The 16,371-nt window shown below is 39.0% G+C and overlaps 2 protein-coding genes across 2 annotated transcripts in view; both read left to right on the top strand.

The window, feature by feature from the left end:
* eif2ak3 (eukaryotic translation initiation factor 2-alpha kinase 3) overlaps positions 1 to 7,187 on the top strand; it is a 43,957-nt gene extending 36,770 nt beyond the window's left edge. Inside the window, exons 13-18 of the mRNA XM_084742146.1 lie at positions 513 to 1,071; positions 1,969 to 2,142; positions 2,562 to 2,735; positions 2,899 to 3,000; positions 3,790 to 3,852; positions 5,347 to 7,187. Of these exons, the coding sequence (XP_084598272.1) occupies positions 513 to 1,071; positions 1,969 to 2,142; positions 2,562 to 2,735; positions 2,899 to 3,000; positions 3,790 to 3,852; positions 5,347 to 5,535 (1,261 nt within the window). The 3' untranslated portion in view covers positions 5,536 to 7,187. The remainder of the gene's footprint in view (positions 1 to 512; positions 1,072 to 1,968; positions 2,143 to 2,561; positions 2,736 to 2,898; positions 3,001 to 3,789; positions 3,853 to 5,346) is intronic.
* Positions 7,188 to 11,577: 4,390 nt separating this feature from the next.
* Positions 11,578 to 16,371, top strand: part of atrn (attractin) — a 199,021-nt gene continuing 194,227 nt past the window's right edge. Inside the window, exon 1 of the mRNA XM_084742147.1 lies at positions 11,578 to 12,071. Within this exon, the coding sequence (XP_084598273.1) occupies positions 11,833 to 12,071 (239 nt within the window). The 5' untranslated portion in view covers positions 11,578 to 11,832. The remainder of the gene's footprint in view (positions 12,072 to 16,371) is intronic.

Below are 16,371 nucleotides of genomic sequence, written 5' to 3'. Positions count from 1 at the left end.
AAATGTGGGTTCATGAGGGTTGCTGGATCTTGGTTGCACCTTTGACAGGTTGGGTCAAGTTCTGGATAGAGTTGCGCAAGCCCACTCCTGGACACATGCAGGTATACAGCACAGTAATCAATAAACTGTAATGTAGACAGGTTGTGCAGTAATGTATGTGCATAAAGAACTGGTTAGAGCACATAAATCCTGTGTATATATACTGGTGTGATGGTTAAGCAGGTAGTAGAATAAATAGATATGTTTAAGTTTTTCATCTGTAGTCCCTGGACAGATGTTAAGTCACCCTAAAAACAGAATATAAGATAAAATTACAACATTATTCATCATTTATAAGCATGCAGAACAATAATAAAATAAGAGAATAATAGAAATCCATGACACTCTTACACTACATTGTCAGGTACTGTTTAAAACATGCAAAACAAATAAGTGAAGGATATTGATGTTAATGAAACATGGACTGAAAACAACATTACTCTACATCAGCAGCACTCCTTTGTCTCTTTCAGTACCACCGACTGGCCAATGAGCTTCCTTGACCACATGGAGGCACTGTCAGTCAAAGTTCCAGTGTCCAGCTCAGTGTCCCCCGCCTCTGGTCCTGAGGGAGACGCTCTGGAGGCCTCTGTCGACGCCCGGGCCCTGCTCTCCAGCAGCACCAGTGACGCTGTAGGTTTCAGCGTTGACATCGGAGACCTGTCCTTCCACCCGCTGCTGGGACACGACAGCCTGATGTCCGAGAGGGACAGCCAGGCCGACCCTGACGCCTCGGACACCCCCCACTCCTTCGAGCTCTGCCCCCCACGCGGTCCTAGCGACTGCACCTCCTCCTCCTTCGACATCGTGTTCGAGGACTCCGGCTGCGACCGGGACGCCGACGCAGAGACAGAGTCGACTTCCGGCGCGGCCAGCCCGGGCACGATAACGGAGAAGAACAGCTCGTCTTCCTCGCACACCAGACGACAGGAGGCTGTCCCCCCTTCCTCTTCCTCTCCCCCCCGACCAACCTCGCTCACCCTGGCTCTGCCCACAACCCCTCCAACCCAGCGAGTCCAGCCATCTCCCAAGGTCAGTCAATCATTCTCTCAGTCAGTCTGCTGAAATTAACTGTTATTATCTTGTTTCACCTTGTTGTGGTTTATTTTATCCTTTTATTATTAATATCAGACTTATTGTTGTTCTTACAGGTTTGTTGTACACTTTTGCAAGTTACAGATTTTTGTCTCCTTTAGCTAAAGAAAAATGTTAACATTTTAGTACGTGTTGGTGTGTACAACTGTTGTGTAATTAAGCAACACTGAATTAGAGCTGCAACTAACTATTATTTGATTAAGCTTTCAACCATTTTTTCGCTTAATAGATCAGAACACTGATCAGAAATGTCAGAATCTGGTGAGAAATGTTGATCACTGTTTCCCAAAGCCCAAAATGACAGCTTCAAAGATCTTTTTTGTCCACAACCTTAAAGATATTCAGTTTGCTGTCATAGAGAACTTGAGAAACCAGTTAATATTAAGATTGGTAAAGCTGAAATTAGACAGTTTGACATTTTTGTCTTTAACATGTCTGAAAACAATTAATTGATTACCAGAATAGTTGGTGATTAATTTAATAGTTGACAGTTAATTGACTAATCGTTGCAGCTCTACACTAAAATAATGAGAATATTTATTATTTAACCAAGATTTTGTATTTTTAATATTTGCCTTTTGGCTCAAAATGACACATTTATCATTTGGAGAAGAAATACATGTCTACAGGTCTTAAATTAGAAAATAAAACCTACAGATGTTAACATAAAATGAAGCCAGACCTTAAACATATATATATATATATGTATATCCTTGAATGATTGAATACAAACACCTGAGAATTCCTTTTTTCCTTCTTTGTCTCTAAAATATGTTTCCAGTTTCAAATATAAATCGGCATCAAACGTACTGAACCTTCTTCTTGTGTCTCCAGGTGTATCTGTACATCCAGATGCAGCTCTGCAGGAAAGAGAACCTGAAGGACTGGATGGCTCAGCGCTGCCTCCCGGAGCAGAGGGAGCACAACCAGTGTCTGGATATCTTCCTGCAGATTGCAGAGGCCGTTGATTTCCTGCACAGCAAGGGGCTCATGCACAGGGACCTCAAGGTGAACAGACAAACTACACACTGTCAGGCAAAAGTGCATGTTTCGATCCTGACGCTACCGTTTTGACCGCAACTCCAGTTAGAAACCAGGCTTGCCGATCAAGCTGCTTGTTGGCTTTCTTTATGATCTCCTTGAATAGAAGATGAACATTGGAGTTGCACTTTAAAGCTGCAAAAGATTTAGGTACCTTTCAAGTGCTTGAATTTTACTATTAACAAGCTGTACTAACTGTTCCAACACTTATTAAACTTATGGTTTTGGTTTGATCAGAATATGTGATGTGATACATTGTGATCGTGCATGTGAAGTGAAATATTAACCGATAGAGTCAACAAGTTGATTCTTCAGTCATGCTCTCTGCCTTCTTGTATTTAATGTTTGATACATGTTACATAAACCTGTCACCATCTGTCCCGCAGCCCTCCAACATCTTCTTCACGATGGACGACGTGGTGAAGGTGGGAGACTTCGGCCTGGTGACGGCCATGGACCAGGAGGAGGACGAGGATGAGCCGAGCGCCCTGACGCCCGCCCCGCTCCTGACCCGGCACACGGGCCAGGTCGGCACCAAGCTCTACATGAGCCCAGAGCAGGTGAGCAGACGCATGGACATCTGCAAAAATGATTCAGATTTCCCCAGAACAGTAAACACGAAATGGAAACTACAATCAAAGAGAAACTGATTTCATACTAAAATTCCTGGATAAACAGGGACTTTCCTGCTCACATTTTTTACTTTCCTTTTTGTCCTGACAGCTCTCTGGAAACTCGTACTCTCACAAAGTGGACATTTACTCTCTGGGGCTGATTCTGTTTGAGCTGCTGTATCCTTTCAGGACCCAGATGGAGAGAGTGAGGGTGAGTCAGCAAACACATGAGCACATAATCACGTCTTAAATCCACCTCATTTTCTCCTTCCTTGTATTTTATTCCCAAAAGTGTTGTTAAACTGCAATAAATTACCCTGTAACTCAGCTTTTAAAGCTGCCGACCTTGATCATTCTAGTCAGTTAGGCAGTATTTATCTGTATTTGTATTTTTCTGTTTAGATACACAGTGTTTTCTGTGTAAATTACAAATTGGTATGTAAAGCATTGAATGAAAACATCAGTTGAGACAAAAGGTTGTGTGAGTAAAGCAAACCAAGCAGGTGGGGAGTGAATAAAGATTCATTAAACAAAAGCAGGATTATACAAGACTGTTTTGAGATTTAATTCATGTTGTAAGCAATATTTAGCTAACCTGAATATTAAATAGCGAGAAGCAATTAAAATGTTTAAATCCTTCCCAAAACTGACTGATTATAAAGACAGTTAAAATGGAAATGATATGATTTCGGCTTCAGTAAGAATCCCTGCTGCTGCAGTTTGTTTAAGCTGAAGAAGAAGAGAGACTTTCTAATGAGGCCGTGTATCTTTCTGTCTGCTCTTTTATTCAGTTAATTAATCTATTTTGTTTAACTCTGTTGGGGAAACTGTGAAACATAATCACTATTGTCATTTGAATGATCACTATTGTCAGTTTAAATGGTGGATCTTCTTTGCCCTTGTGTGTGCGATCGACCACGAAGTCTTTGTCTCGGCAACAAAGGGCCTGATTAGCCATTAGCACAGCTCCGCTCACAGGTGTTTACACGCTTTCTTCCAGACACTGACAGAGGTGAGAGCGCTGCGCTTCCCAGAGGTCTTCTCCAAAAACAACGTTCAGGAGGTGAGTGGCCGTCTGCTGCCACCTAGTGGCTGTGAGCTCAAACTGCGTCTGAGCAGAAGAAAACAATTCTTGTTGTTTATCCTGACAACAAGCTGTAGTGTATAAACAAAGTGGGACACATCCAGAGCCGTGTGAGTTCACTCTCATTATGCAGCCTGTCACGGATTTAAATTACCTGTCCACACCAACATTATCCGTGTAGTGAGTCAAACCTGCTGAGATAATCCAATTAGGAGGTGAAGATGGATTATTTAGCTCTCAAATCAACAGAATGTGAAGTTAAATATCCAAATATCATAATTTTTCACATAAAATTAACATAAAACAGCAACATTGTCATCTGAGACAGTTGTATAAACGTTATTTTAAAATATATTTTCTATCCATTATCCCATCAGAATCAAATAATCCATATGTTCAAATAATCAGTTAACAAGATATTTGGCACCACGCCAGGCGCTGGCCAGCAGTTTGGTCCTGGGTTGGTTACTCTACCTTGTTTACCCTGTTTACTTTGTAATAAGATTAACATAATCCTATAGCATAATCTGTGATTCTCCTGCACTGGAAATACCCTCGTCCTGTCATCCCAGTATGCCACTTCACTAGTTGTGTGTTCTGTTTTAAGATGTCCTGTGCAGTGCACGCATGTTTGTGTGCACGTTTCTTATGTAGTATTTCATTAGAGTTGTCTGTGTAATTTAGTTTAAAGTTTAAAGGGATAGTTTGTTATTTAGAAGTTAGGTTTAATGAGTTACTTATCAATAGTCAGTGTGTTACCTAAAGTAGTTGGCAGTTGGCACAGCCCCAGTTTGGAGAAGCGGAGACAAGTTTTTCTACGAATACCGTGACCTGGATGACTGAGAACTTTCAGAGACATTTTAAAAAATGTTTCACCTAACAAAAAAAAAAAATCAATATCAGTTTAAGCGCATGCTATATTTAGAAGTTTTTCACTGCTTAACCTTGGCGTCACACAGCGTTTTCCAAGTTGAAATCATCTTTATACAAGCCAAACGTGGCCTCTCCACACCAGCCAAACTCCATAGACAAAATCAGTAACTTTACTTCACAGAACACAGGAGTTGCTGGTCTACTGTTGTCTCGATCTTTAAGTTTATTTATGTTATTGTGTGACTTATATGAATCCGAATCAACTTTTTAAAACACAGAAGTCACACAATAACACAAACAAATTAACCAATCATGGCAGCAGTAGATCTGCAACTCCCATATCCTGTGAAGTAAAATTACTGATATCGTCTATGGATTTGGTTGGTTTGGCGAGAGTGATATTCAGCTTGTAAAATGCCCGTTTCCTGCTGTCTTACTGCAAAATAAAGTGGTGAAATAAAGCTGATTTATTTTATTTATTTTGTTTGTTTTTTAGTGAGCATTTGTTTAAGTTCTATAATATTAGCTGAATAGTTACTGTGACATGATGCTGTTCTGACACACATCACTGTACTGTATGTTTTCTGTCTCTGTGTGTAGCTGAGCATGGTGCACAGCATGTTGTCATGGAGCCCCGGCGAGCGTCCTGAGGCAGCTGAGATCATCGGGACTCCCCTCTTCCAGGAGCTGGAGCTGGAGCTGCCTTGCCGACTGGCCGTGAGGCAGCGCTCCCGCACCTACAGCGCCTCATCCATGGGCCGTCCATCGCGCCAGACATCGTCTACCTGAAAACCCCATGACGCAATATATAACCCTCCTCCCCATCCCACACTCCCCCTCTGTTACCCTTTCATGCCCCTACTGGTCTGCCGCCCAAGAGAAACACCTCAGCCCCATGCCATCACACACTGCCTCAGACAGGATCACTTTAAACGCCAAGTATGACGAACGTGTGCAGGAATTTATCTCGATGGCATCAGAGCAGTGAGACAAAGTCCTGCACAGTTACTCCTCTTGGCAAACACACATGCCGTTACATATTTGCACACCATTACGCTGCCCACGTTCCCAATTTTAATCACACTTACAAGTGAAAGAATATTTTAAAAGCGACAGCCGTTCTGTAATGTTCACGACCAGACTTGGCTCAAGCGCTACTTGCAAATAATTCTTAGTGGTTATTTTAAATTGCCCTGAGTACCAGATGGGCAGTGTTGACTGCAGCCAGCCAGCTCACTGTAGACTGAGCCGTTATCCACAGAACATTAGAGATAATTGATTTTGAACCCGTGATTGTCTAAAAACAACTAACTCAATCATCTGGTACTCTGATAGACCTGCTAAGAACTATTTTAGATGTGATTTGATCTCGGTCTGGTCACAACACGCTGCTTGCTCATACATTCAGCCAGTGTTCACTCACCCACACGACACCTCAGGTATCAAAACCAAGAGGACACTCCAAAGGGGCCTTTGATGCTTGATCATCCTATCTACTAGTGACCAGTACTGATCACTGGTACGAGCACTAACTGGTGTTCCGACACCCGATATGCCTGATTTGGGAGACCAAAAAAGACCATCTTTTTTCCTATGTGTTTTTTTTAAATGAGAGAAGGTGATGTACTGCGTAGAGAAGAAGTTTATGATTTGCCTTTAGAAAGGGGCTTGTGACCCCCTTCTGAATGAATGCTGAGCCTCTGGCTCCTGTCTTTTTTGCATGTACCTGATAGGAAAGTGAAGGGGTGAGTGTGAGTTTGTTATTCTAAAGCCAGTACTTGGAAGCAGTTTTTCTGTGTGTAAATTTACACAATGACTCAACGAGGTGCTCAATCATTTTCCAACACCTCCTCTTTGTACATAATTGAAGGAAAAAATCTGTTTATATCTTTTTCTTTAACTCAGAAGATATGTTTGATCAATCCTGTACATATTGTAAGGCGCCATTGCTTGTAAATGGCTTTTTCATGAGGCGACTGTAAGATAGTGTGATATACTGTGGGAGAGGGAACAAAGAAGCGTCGATCTCTGCCATTAACGGATAGCTGAATGTTACAGTGTGACCTCCAGAGACACATGATGGTGGTCTCCTCTTCTAGCGGTTTGAAATTTATCCCAGTGTTTGATTTCACATGTTTGGGGTAGCGAGTTGAAGGGGTTTGAGCTGCTTTGAGCGCCAGAGGAGAACCCACAGGACCAGAGTGCCATTTGAAAGTCAGTTAAGTGTACTTTTCTGTAACTGATAACTCACCTCACATTTCTGAAATTGTGCTACTGTGCTCCAACCCTGTCCAGCTGGTGTTTTGTTTTGTTTTGTTTTTTCCAATGAGCAGGTCAAACACAGGAAAAATAGCATTTAATCAAGAAGATGATACTGTTTTCTCCCCTCTACGTTGTCTGCTGGGGACCTGGACCTGATGTTGGTCATGTGATCCACATAAGCATTGTTTTATGTACATAAAGAAGTGCTGGGAGAGTCACATGACCTGTTTGTAACTACACACACTCAAACTGCTAATTGTAACGTGCTTTCAATGATTGTACTTTTCTAAGGATCTTCTCTCTTTTTTTTAAAAAAAAATAAGCGCAGTTTTTTGATTATTCTGCAGGGTTTTTTTGATCACTGTAAAGTCTCGACTGATGTTCGTTCATCCATCCACGCAGCCCACTGCAGATGAGTCACTCTCGTTGTAAAATGATCAATTTAAACAGACTGTACTCCCACCATGACAAGAAAGGGGGGGAAACTGGAGAGTTTAGTTCTGTGATGACATATCCTAAAGATAAGAAGAAAAAAAATGTGAAAACTCATGTCGCAAATTCACACAAAAGTACAGTTACTTAACACCTTTTGTAGAATTACTGTTTGATATTTAAAAGGAAGTCAACAATGGAAAATTAGCTGGAAAGGTTTGGGAACTTTTTTGTCCTCGAGTTTTATAGATTCCTGGGTGAATTGTGATGTAAAGACCTGTTTGTGGACGATTGACAGCAAGTAAGAAGGGAACTTTCACAACTTAAATCACCTGAAGTAGTAAATATCTTATCGGCTTTCTACCGTTAACACTGAAAACAGCATTACTGACAATAGTGTATTATCAGAGGTTCTAGAGATTTTGTTCTTTTCACTCAAACCAAGAAAATGTGATTATACAGTAGGTTTTTTCATGCTTTGTTGATTTGTGTTCATCCTCGTTCCACTCCTGCAGTCCAGGTAGATTTTCCTGGCAATAGTTCAATATAAGAATCAGACCCTCCCTTCTCGGCCTCTGATGCCTCTGTCTGGAGATGTAGTCGCGTGTTCTTGTGCACAAACTCCCATTCTCTGTCCATGTTGAATTGTAAATATGTTTATTTGCTTTATTTATGTTTTGATGACGTGATCAATCCTTTTTGGGTTGGTGTTATTATGAATGCGCTTCATGCGATGGAGCGCGTTGGAATATGATGACTTCTTACAAGTCTAAATTTAATAAACTGTTCTATACCGTTTGTACAGTTTTGTGTCCATGGTGTGCAGTCTGTGGGTTGGTGTTGGGCAGTTTGGATCAATTCTCAAATTTATCATCTGATCAGACCTTTTTCACAGCAGCTATTTTGACATGAAGTAAAGGATAAAGCCTGTTTTTTGCCAATTATGTTAATTAATGTTCCATTCCATTTAGATCAAACAGAGTCAAGGTGCTGATGTTGTGCATGGTGGCTCACTGGAAAGGTTCTGCTGCACTAAATGGAACCAGTACCTTGTTTATTATCACTAGTGAAACTGTTTACCCCACAACATGACTGCTATGTAAAATGTCAATTTATCAAGACCAGAGTTAAGACTTCCATAAAAACAGGAATCTTTCAGTCTTTAATCATGCCCATTGAACACTTGACATTGGTTCTTTATTTGTGCTTTATAATAAAAGAGAAGAAATACACAATAACAAAAATGCACAAGGATGAAAAAACCCAGAGGGCTTGTAAAAGGAATCAATCTAAGATTTAAATTAAAGACAGCGTTATATGCCTGACACAAATTTACAAACATACTGTAAGTATATTTCAAATATCTAAAGGAGAGAAGAGAATACAATTTCCAAACAAGAAATACCAAAAAGAAAAAGATCAGGAATTGTAAAAACATATTTGCACTGCTTTCATACAATAATATTGTAAAGTGGATAGTACCAATAAAAAAGCAATAGATATGTAAATAAGCAGTATGAACAAGAAGTAATATAAAAAAAAATGGGAAGAATATATACAAGGGGAAACCTGAAAGATTGGAACAATATAAACAAGATGAAACATAAAATAGCAACATATGCAATATTAAACTATAAACAGACTCAACAGTTGAATTTACAGCATTAAATATAGATATTATTGATATTGCACCTCATTTACATAGTAGGCCTACTACTCCTTTTAGAGAATTTACACTGGTGTGGTGCTGTTTATATTAACCTGCGTTTATCTGGCACAAAACATGATGCATTGAAACACCGTGGTCTGATACACAGGTCACTTAAAAGTGTGTTATTGTAAATTTTGCAAATCAAGGAAGAAAACAAATTATACACTCTCAATGATGACAGTGTAAATGAACCATAGTAATACTGTAATAGGCAGATAAGATTCTGATGTCATTATATAGTTTCTGAAGTTGAAATATCATATTTTGAACCATGTACAATATGACCATATAAATATATATTTCTGAATTCTCACCCACATGAAATGTAAGTGCAGGAAAGCACACCTGTTGTATCACATTTATTAAAGGCTCAGCAGGCTCACAGGTGTTTTCAGTTGTTCTGGCTGATTAGACCTCTGCTTGGGTTGATGGCGGCAGATCTACGGTGGGAATAAAGCTTTTTCACAGAAGTCATTTTGACGTGCCACAGGAAGAAGAGCACAGGTGTAAATAATACACTTAATGCTAATTGATTTCCATTTAGCTGCTTCGCTTTCAGGGTCCTGGTGTGGTTCACGTTGGCACCACTTACTGGGAGTATTGAATAAAACAGAACCATTATTAATGTTATTAGTAACACCTGTGATTTTCCTAGTTAAAATAGTCGGTACACACCAGCGCAGTCCTGAGAAGTCTAATTAAGGAAAATAATTGAAATCACCTGTGCGGGTGTTCATAGATATGCAGCAGCTTTGGTGTAAAGAAGGACTGCTGGTGCATGTAGTTCGCTGATTTCTCAGGGGAGTCAAAGACTTGCCTCTTTTCTAAATTGGCCTTGTTTTTGTTGATAAAATAATCTTAACACGAGGTCCACTTGCTAGCTTTTTTAAAATGTTCAAACACATCTCACAGTCTTCATTACTCGATGGAGTTTGCTTAGTTGTAATGTAATTTCATTAGTGACAACTTTGCTGTTGAAAGCTCTTGGATCTTTAATTACAGTCAAACTGCAGTTATTTTGTTGCACAAAACTGTGGAAGACAATTTTGTAAGTCATTATATGAGAAGCATTCTTAAAATAAGGATTAATTATCTGAAAATAATGACTTAGGTTTTTTTTTGAGAGATAGAGTCTCTCGTTATTTTGAGATACTAATTCATTATTAGTTTGAGTAAGTGGCCTTACAGTCAAACTAGTAATTCTAAGGTAAAGAATGAACATTACAGAAAACTATGAAAACCTATTTCTGCCAATGTGATGAAAAACAAGAGGCTGTCAGTCATTATAATGAGAATTTTTTCTCAAAATAATGACTTAATGTCAGAAAAGGATTTTCTAATTATTGTCTGTCTCGTTATTTTGAAAAACCAACTCAATATTTTGTCATTTTTGCTGCTGAGGACCATGAGAAGAGGCTGCTGAAAATTAAAGAAAAAGCTAGTAAGTGCACCCGCAGTTATGATTGTTTCATTCAACCAGTAATTCTAAGGCTAAAAAAAAAAATTCTGCAAATCTGATGCTGAAAAGAAGGATCCTGTAAGTCTTTATAATGAAAAACTTAAAATCAAAAATCATGAAAAATCATGACAGACCTTTTCAAAATAATGAGTTAATATCTCTGAGAAACTTTCTCAAAATGACTTAAGCCCACTTACCTTGAAATATTAGTATATATATACATACATATATATATATATATATACATATATATATATATATATATATATATATATATATATATATATATATATATATATATATATATATATATATGTATATATATATATATATATGTATATATATATATTTTTATATATATTTATATAGTATCTCAAAATAAAATGAAAATAAAATAACTTAGTATCTAATTATTTCATAAAGTTTCTAATTATTTTGAGATACTAAGCCATTATTTTGAAAAACGTTGACTTTGTTTTGAGGTACTAGTTCATTATGAGATACGAACTCGTTACTTTAAAATACTAACTCATTATTTTGAGACACATAACAAATTATTTTGAGACACTGAGACATTATTTTGAAAAAGTTTGAAATTGTTTGCAGAGACAAACTCATAATTTTGAGCTATTAAGTCATTAATTCGAGAAAGTCTCAGTTTAATGACCTACAGGATTTTTTTATTTCATCACACTGGCAGAAAGTGGCTCCCATAACAACAGATATATATAATAATAAATAATAAATAAATAATTTAGGTCTTCAGATAGTAGATAGCCAGTTAGCTTAGCTTAGAAAATAGTCACAAAATCCCAGTGTTATGTTTCATCTTTGCAGCATAACCGACAATTCATGAAAAAGAAAAACATTTTGTAAAAGAAGCTAACATGCTAGCATGTAAAGGGGCGGGATCTCTGTTTTTCAAAATAAAAGTTTAAAGCCCTGCGCGCTACATCTGCCCCCGGTTGCGCATTTCCGTTGCCATAACGTCACTTCTGGATGTCAATATGCGGCTTGGTGCGGCGCTGGGAAACGGAACCACAGGAAAGATGTAAACCAAGTAACCAGCGAAGACCAGCCTAAACGAAGACACTAAACGTTAACCTCCAGGGACGCGGTACCTTCGGTCCTACAGACGGAACCACAGCGGCGGGCAGCTCGTTGAGTCGCTATCCCCGGAGCAGCGGAGCGTCTGCCTCAAGCAGCCATCTTTTGTGAGAGAATGTACGGGGCGACACGGCGGGCCTGCTCGGGCTCCGGACGGGGCCGGAGCCTGCTGATGCTGACAACCGCGCTCCTGCTATCGGTCGTCGGGCTGCTCTCCGGGCTGCCGGGCTTCACCGAGGCGAAGGAATGCGACAAACCGTGTATGAACGGGCAGTGCAACACGGCTACTGGCAACTGTGTGTGCTTCCCCGGCTGGGTCGGGGACCAATGCCAGCACTGCGGAGGGCGATTCAGGTACAGTGAACACAGAATAAAGCTGCTTTTATGACTGAGACAGGCTGTGTATGTCCTCCACGTCTGCTCTACTGTGAGCCAAATGTTTGCTAATTCAGAGCCAAGGTTGCTAGTCATGCCAAGCAGTGCACACCTGAGACATTAAACTAGACTGGTCCACTACTACTACGTCTACTACTACTGCTAGTACTGCTAGTACTGCTCCTAATGGTACCATAAGGACACAAATCTACCTGTTCAAATGCAGTACGTGTCTTTAAAGAGACTGAATAGTGCAAATCCAGGCTCAAAGTTATTGTGCAAGTGGTTGATTTGCTTCACTCGCAAGCCATAAAAATAAACATAGGTAATCTATTGAGTGGCTAGTTAAAATTTCAACACTCTCTGGCTATTTGGCTTTTGGACAAATAAGTTAATTTCTGAAATTGAAGGTGCTGCTTGACTGCGGTCACCTGTCAGCAAGGGTTGGACAGAGTTTGGTGGAAATAGTTCCCTTTTAACCATAACAGGGCTGAAATTAAAGTATATGCTTGACACAAATTCCCAATTACCAGAAACCAAGAGCCACATTTCTACTGGTTCAAATGCAATTTAAAGATACTGTATGATAAGTTGAATGTGGCACATAGTTGATCACCACCTCACTGCCTTTAATTTTCATTAATGTCACCATGATGTCATCCAGTCTCCCAAATCTTTTGCATTATAACCAAACCAAGTGACATTTTTCCATTTCTGTTCACATCACATGACTGAAATTATAGATCTTACAGGTGACTATGATCACCTGTGACTGGGCTATAGGAACCTTTCAACCATAGCAGTAAAGAATAGTTTTCTTTATCTACACTCTGACATTGTTTATTAAATGTTTTGCTGATAAACTGTCAGAAAATAGATAAGAACTCTCAGTGCAGTTTCCCCAAGGCTAAGAAGATGTCATTGTAATTGCTGGTTTTGTCTGACAAACAGTCTTGCAGCTAAACGTGTTCAATTTTAAACATACATAAAACAGAGAAAGGCAGCAATTCATCAGTTTTGAAGATTTGTATCTAGAGCTGCAACGATTAGTCGTCAACTATTGAATTAATCGGCCACTTTTTTTGCTCATCGATTAATTGGCTCAAATGATCTGATTCTAGCCTCTTAAAAGTGAAAAAAATCAGGTTTCTTTATTCCTTTATGACGGTAAATATCGAGGTGGTGGATATCTTGGGGTTGAAGACAAATCAGGAAATTTGAGTACATCACCTCGGGTTTTGGGAAAAACTGTTTCACATCATTTGGACCCAACAACCAATCGATTAGAAAATAAAAGACAGATTTATCACTAATGATATTAATCGTTAGTTGCAGCCCTGCTGTTTTCTGAACTTTGACATCTTTTATTAGCATAAATGTGTCACTATTCAAGAGATGCCAAACATTGTGCCAACCTGCCTACACCGGTCTACTTTTTTTAATTTCTGCTGCCTCTACTAATGATACCTTAAGGGCACAGTTCTACTGGTTCAAATGTAGTACATGTTTTTAAAGATACTTCATAGTAAAGTCATGTAGTTTAGATGATTATGAGAAGGTGTGTGTGGCTTACAGCGGACCAACATTGAGCCTCAGTGCCTTTAATCTTCATTAATGTCACTATTTGTCACCCAGTCCCCCCAAATGTTGTTGCATTATGACCAGAACAAATGACGCATCCTCATTTCTGTACACATCACATCGCTGAACTCGAAGCTGCTGCTTGACTATGCTCACCTGTCAGCAAGGTTACAAAGTGTTTTCACCACAGCAGGGCTGACATGAAGGATTATTTTCGTTATGGTCTGACTTGTTTTTCAATAAAATGTCAGAAAATACTGAATAATTCCCAATGCAACTTCCTAGAGACCAAGTAGATGTCATTACAATTGCTTGCTTTGTCTGACAGACAGCCTTGAAGTTATTCAATTTAAAATGACATAAAACAGAGAAAGGCAGCAAATTCCCACTTCTGGGATGCTTTAACTATAGAATGTGTGGCATTTCTACACTAAAAAAAAATACTTAAATGATAAAATAATTACCAGAAAATGTCAGTAATTGATGGCATTAATCCACATTCATGAACTCAAACTTATTTTCTTTCTGTGCTTTCATAGCCAGGTATACAGTGATCCCTGTGGTTGTGCACTGTACATAGTCTACTAATGTTACTTTAAGATCACAATTGTTCTGGTGCATCGCAGTACATGTTTTTATCATCATCACTGAACTTGAAGGTGCTGCTTGACTGTGGTGACACGTCAACAAGGAACAATTTAACCATAGCAGGGCTGAAATGAAGGATTGTTTTCTTTATCTGTACTCTGACATTTTTATTAAATGTTTTGCTGATAAACTGTCAGAAAATACTGAAGAATTTTCAATGTAATTTCCCAGAGGCCAAGAAGATGTCATCGTAATTGCTTGTTTTGTCTGACAAACAGTCTTGAAGCCGAAGGTGTTTAATTTAAAATGACATAAAAATTGAGAAATTCAGAGAATCCCAACTTTTAAAAAGCAGCAACTAGAGCTTCAACAATCAATCAGCTTTTCCCAATTGTTTTGATAATTGAGTTATTCTCTTTTAATAAAAAAAAAAGATTCTCTGATTCCAGTTTCTTAAATGTGATTATTTTCTGGTTTCTTTAGTCCTCTGTGAGAGAAAACTGACCGTGTTTGGGTTGTGGACAAAACAAGACATTTGAGGATGTCGTCTTGGCCTTTGGGGACACACGGATTGTAATTTTTTCAGTATTTTCTGACATTTTATAGACCAAACAACTAATTGATTAATTGAGAAGGTAACTGACAGATTAATCAATGATGAAAATATGGTTAATTGCAGGCCAAGCTGTAACCAGATAATGTGTTGCATTTCTGCACCAAAAAATACCTAAATGATGAAATGGTTATTACAACTGTTGCAGTTGTATGAATCAGCTAATTATTTTGTCCATGCTCCAAACTGTGTTATTTTACTTTCTTTGCTTTCATATAACGGTGGTGATCCCTGTGGTTGTGTTTGTAGTCTACGACTGCTTTGCTTTGTGCCAAATGTTTGCTAATTCAGGGCCCAGATTTCTAGCCAAGCGATGCCAAGCAGTGCACACTAGAGGTATTTAAAGACTGATATACTACGACTACTACTGATGTTACTGTAAGGACACAGTTCTACTGGTTTAATGTAGAAGTTGTTTTTAAAGATATTGAGTGGTGCAGTCAGTTTAGATTATTATGATGTGCTGTAACACTGAGCCTCGGTGTCTTAACACTTCTTTAAAGTCACCGTCTTGTCATCCAGTCCCTAGTTGACGTCCCTCCATTTTTGTATGACTGATCATGAAGGTGCTGCTTGACTATAATCACTGATCACCTGTCAGCGGGGGTTAAACATGGCTGGGTTAGAATATTTAACCTTAGTGGGACTGAAATGAGGTGGTATTGTCTGTTGTTTTGCTTTTGTTGATAAAATGTCAGAAAATGGTGAATAATTCCAGGTGCATTTTGAAGATGTTATTGTAATCGCTTGTTTTGTCTGACAAACAGCCCTGAACTAAAATGTGTTCAGCGTAAAATGGTATGGAGAATTGCAGCAAATCTTCACTTTTGAAAACCTGTAACCAGAGAGTATTTTTTCAGTTCAAATCCTGTACATGTTATTAAAGATACTGAATAGTGCACGTATGTCATTTGGATGATTGTGATCAGGTAAAAGTGGCCAAAATTGATGCCTTTAATCGTCATTTCTGTCAGCATTTCTCATCAATTCACACGTTTTTGTTGACCAAACTGTGTGACAGCTCCTCGTTCCTATAAACGCATCACTGAACATGATGGTTCAGTTTGTCTGTCTGTGTTTACATGTGTGCATCCTGGTTTTGATCTTATTCAGGATATGATGTTTGCATAGAACATGAGAAACGTGGTTGTTCATATCCCTGCATATGTGATTCTAACAGTATCCAGGTTTCTAATAATATGCGAGCAGTTGTACCTTGATCTTTCTCCGTCTCAACCACAAAGACTGTTCAGTAACCAGGATAAGGTGTTTACATGCCACAGTGTTGTAGTTTTTATTGGAGTACTGCTGTAAATGCTGTAACGTATCCAGGTTTCTGAAAACGGGGTTAAGCCCTTATCCAGGTTATGATGTTTACGTGCACAAAACATAATCAGGATACTCCAAAAACCTGATCATAACTAGGATACTCATGCGCATGTAAATGCACTCTATGGTCACCTGTCAACGTGGGTTGGACAGGCCGCTGTTTTAACT

The sequence above is a fragment of the Lutjanus erythropterus genome, chromosome 18 (genome assembly GCF_056507025.1).
Source record: "Lutjanus erythropterus isolate fLutEry1 chromosome 18, fLutEry1.hap2, whole genome shotgun sequence".
Classification (NCBI taxonomy): Eukaryota; Metazoa; Chordata; class Actinopteri; order Lutjaniformes; family Lutjanidae; genus Lutjanus; species Lutjanus erythropterus.
Note: the sequence above shows the minus strand (reverse complement) of the source record. Positions and strands in the feature narration are given on the sequence as shown.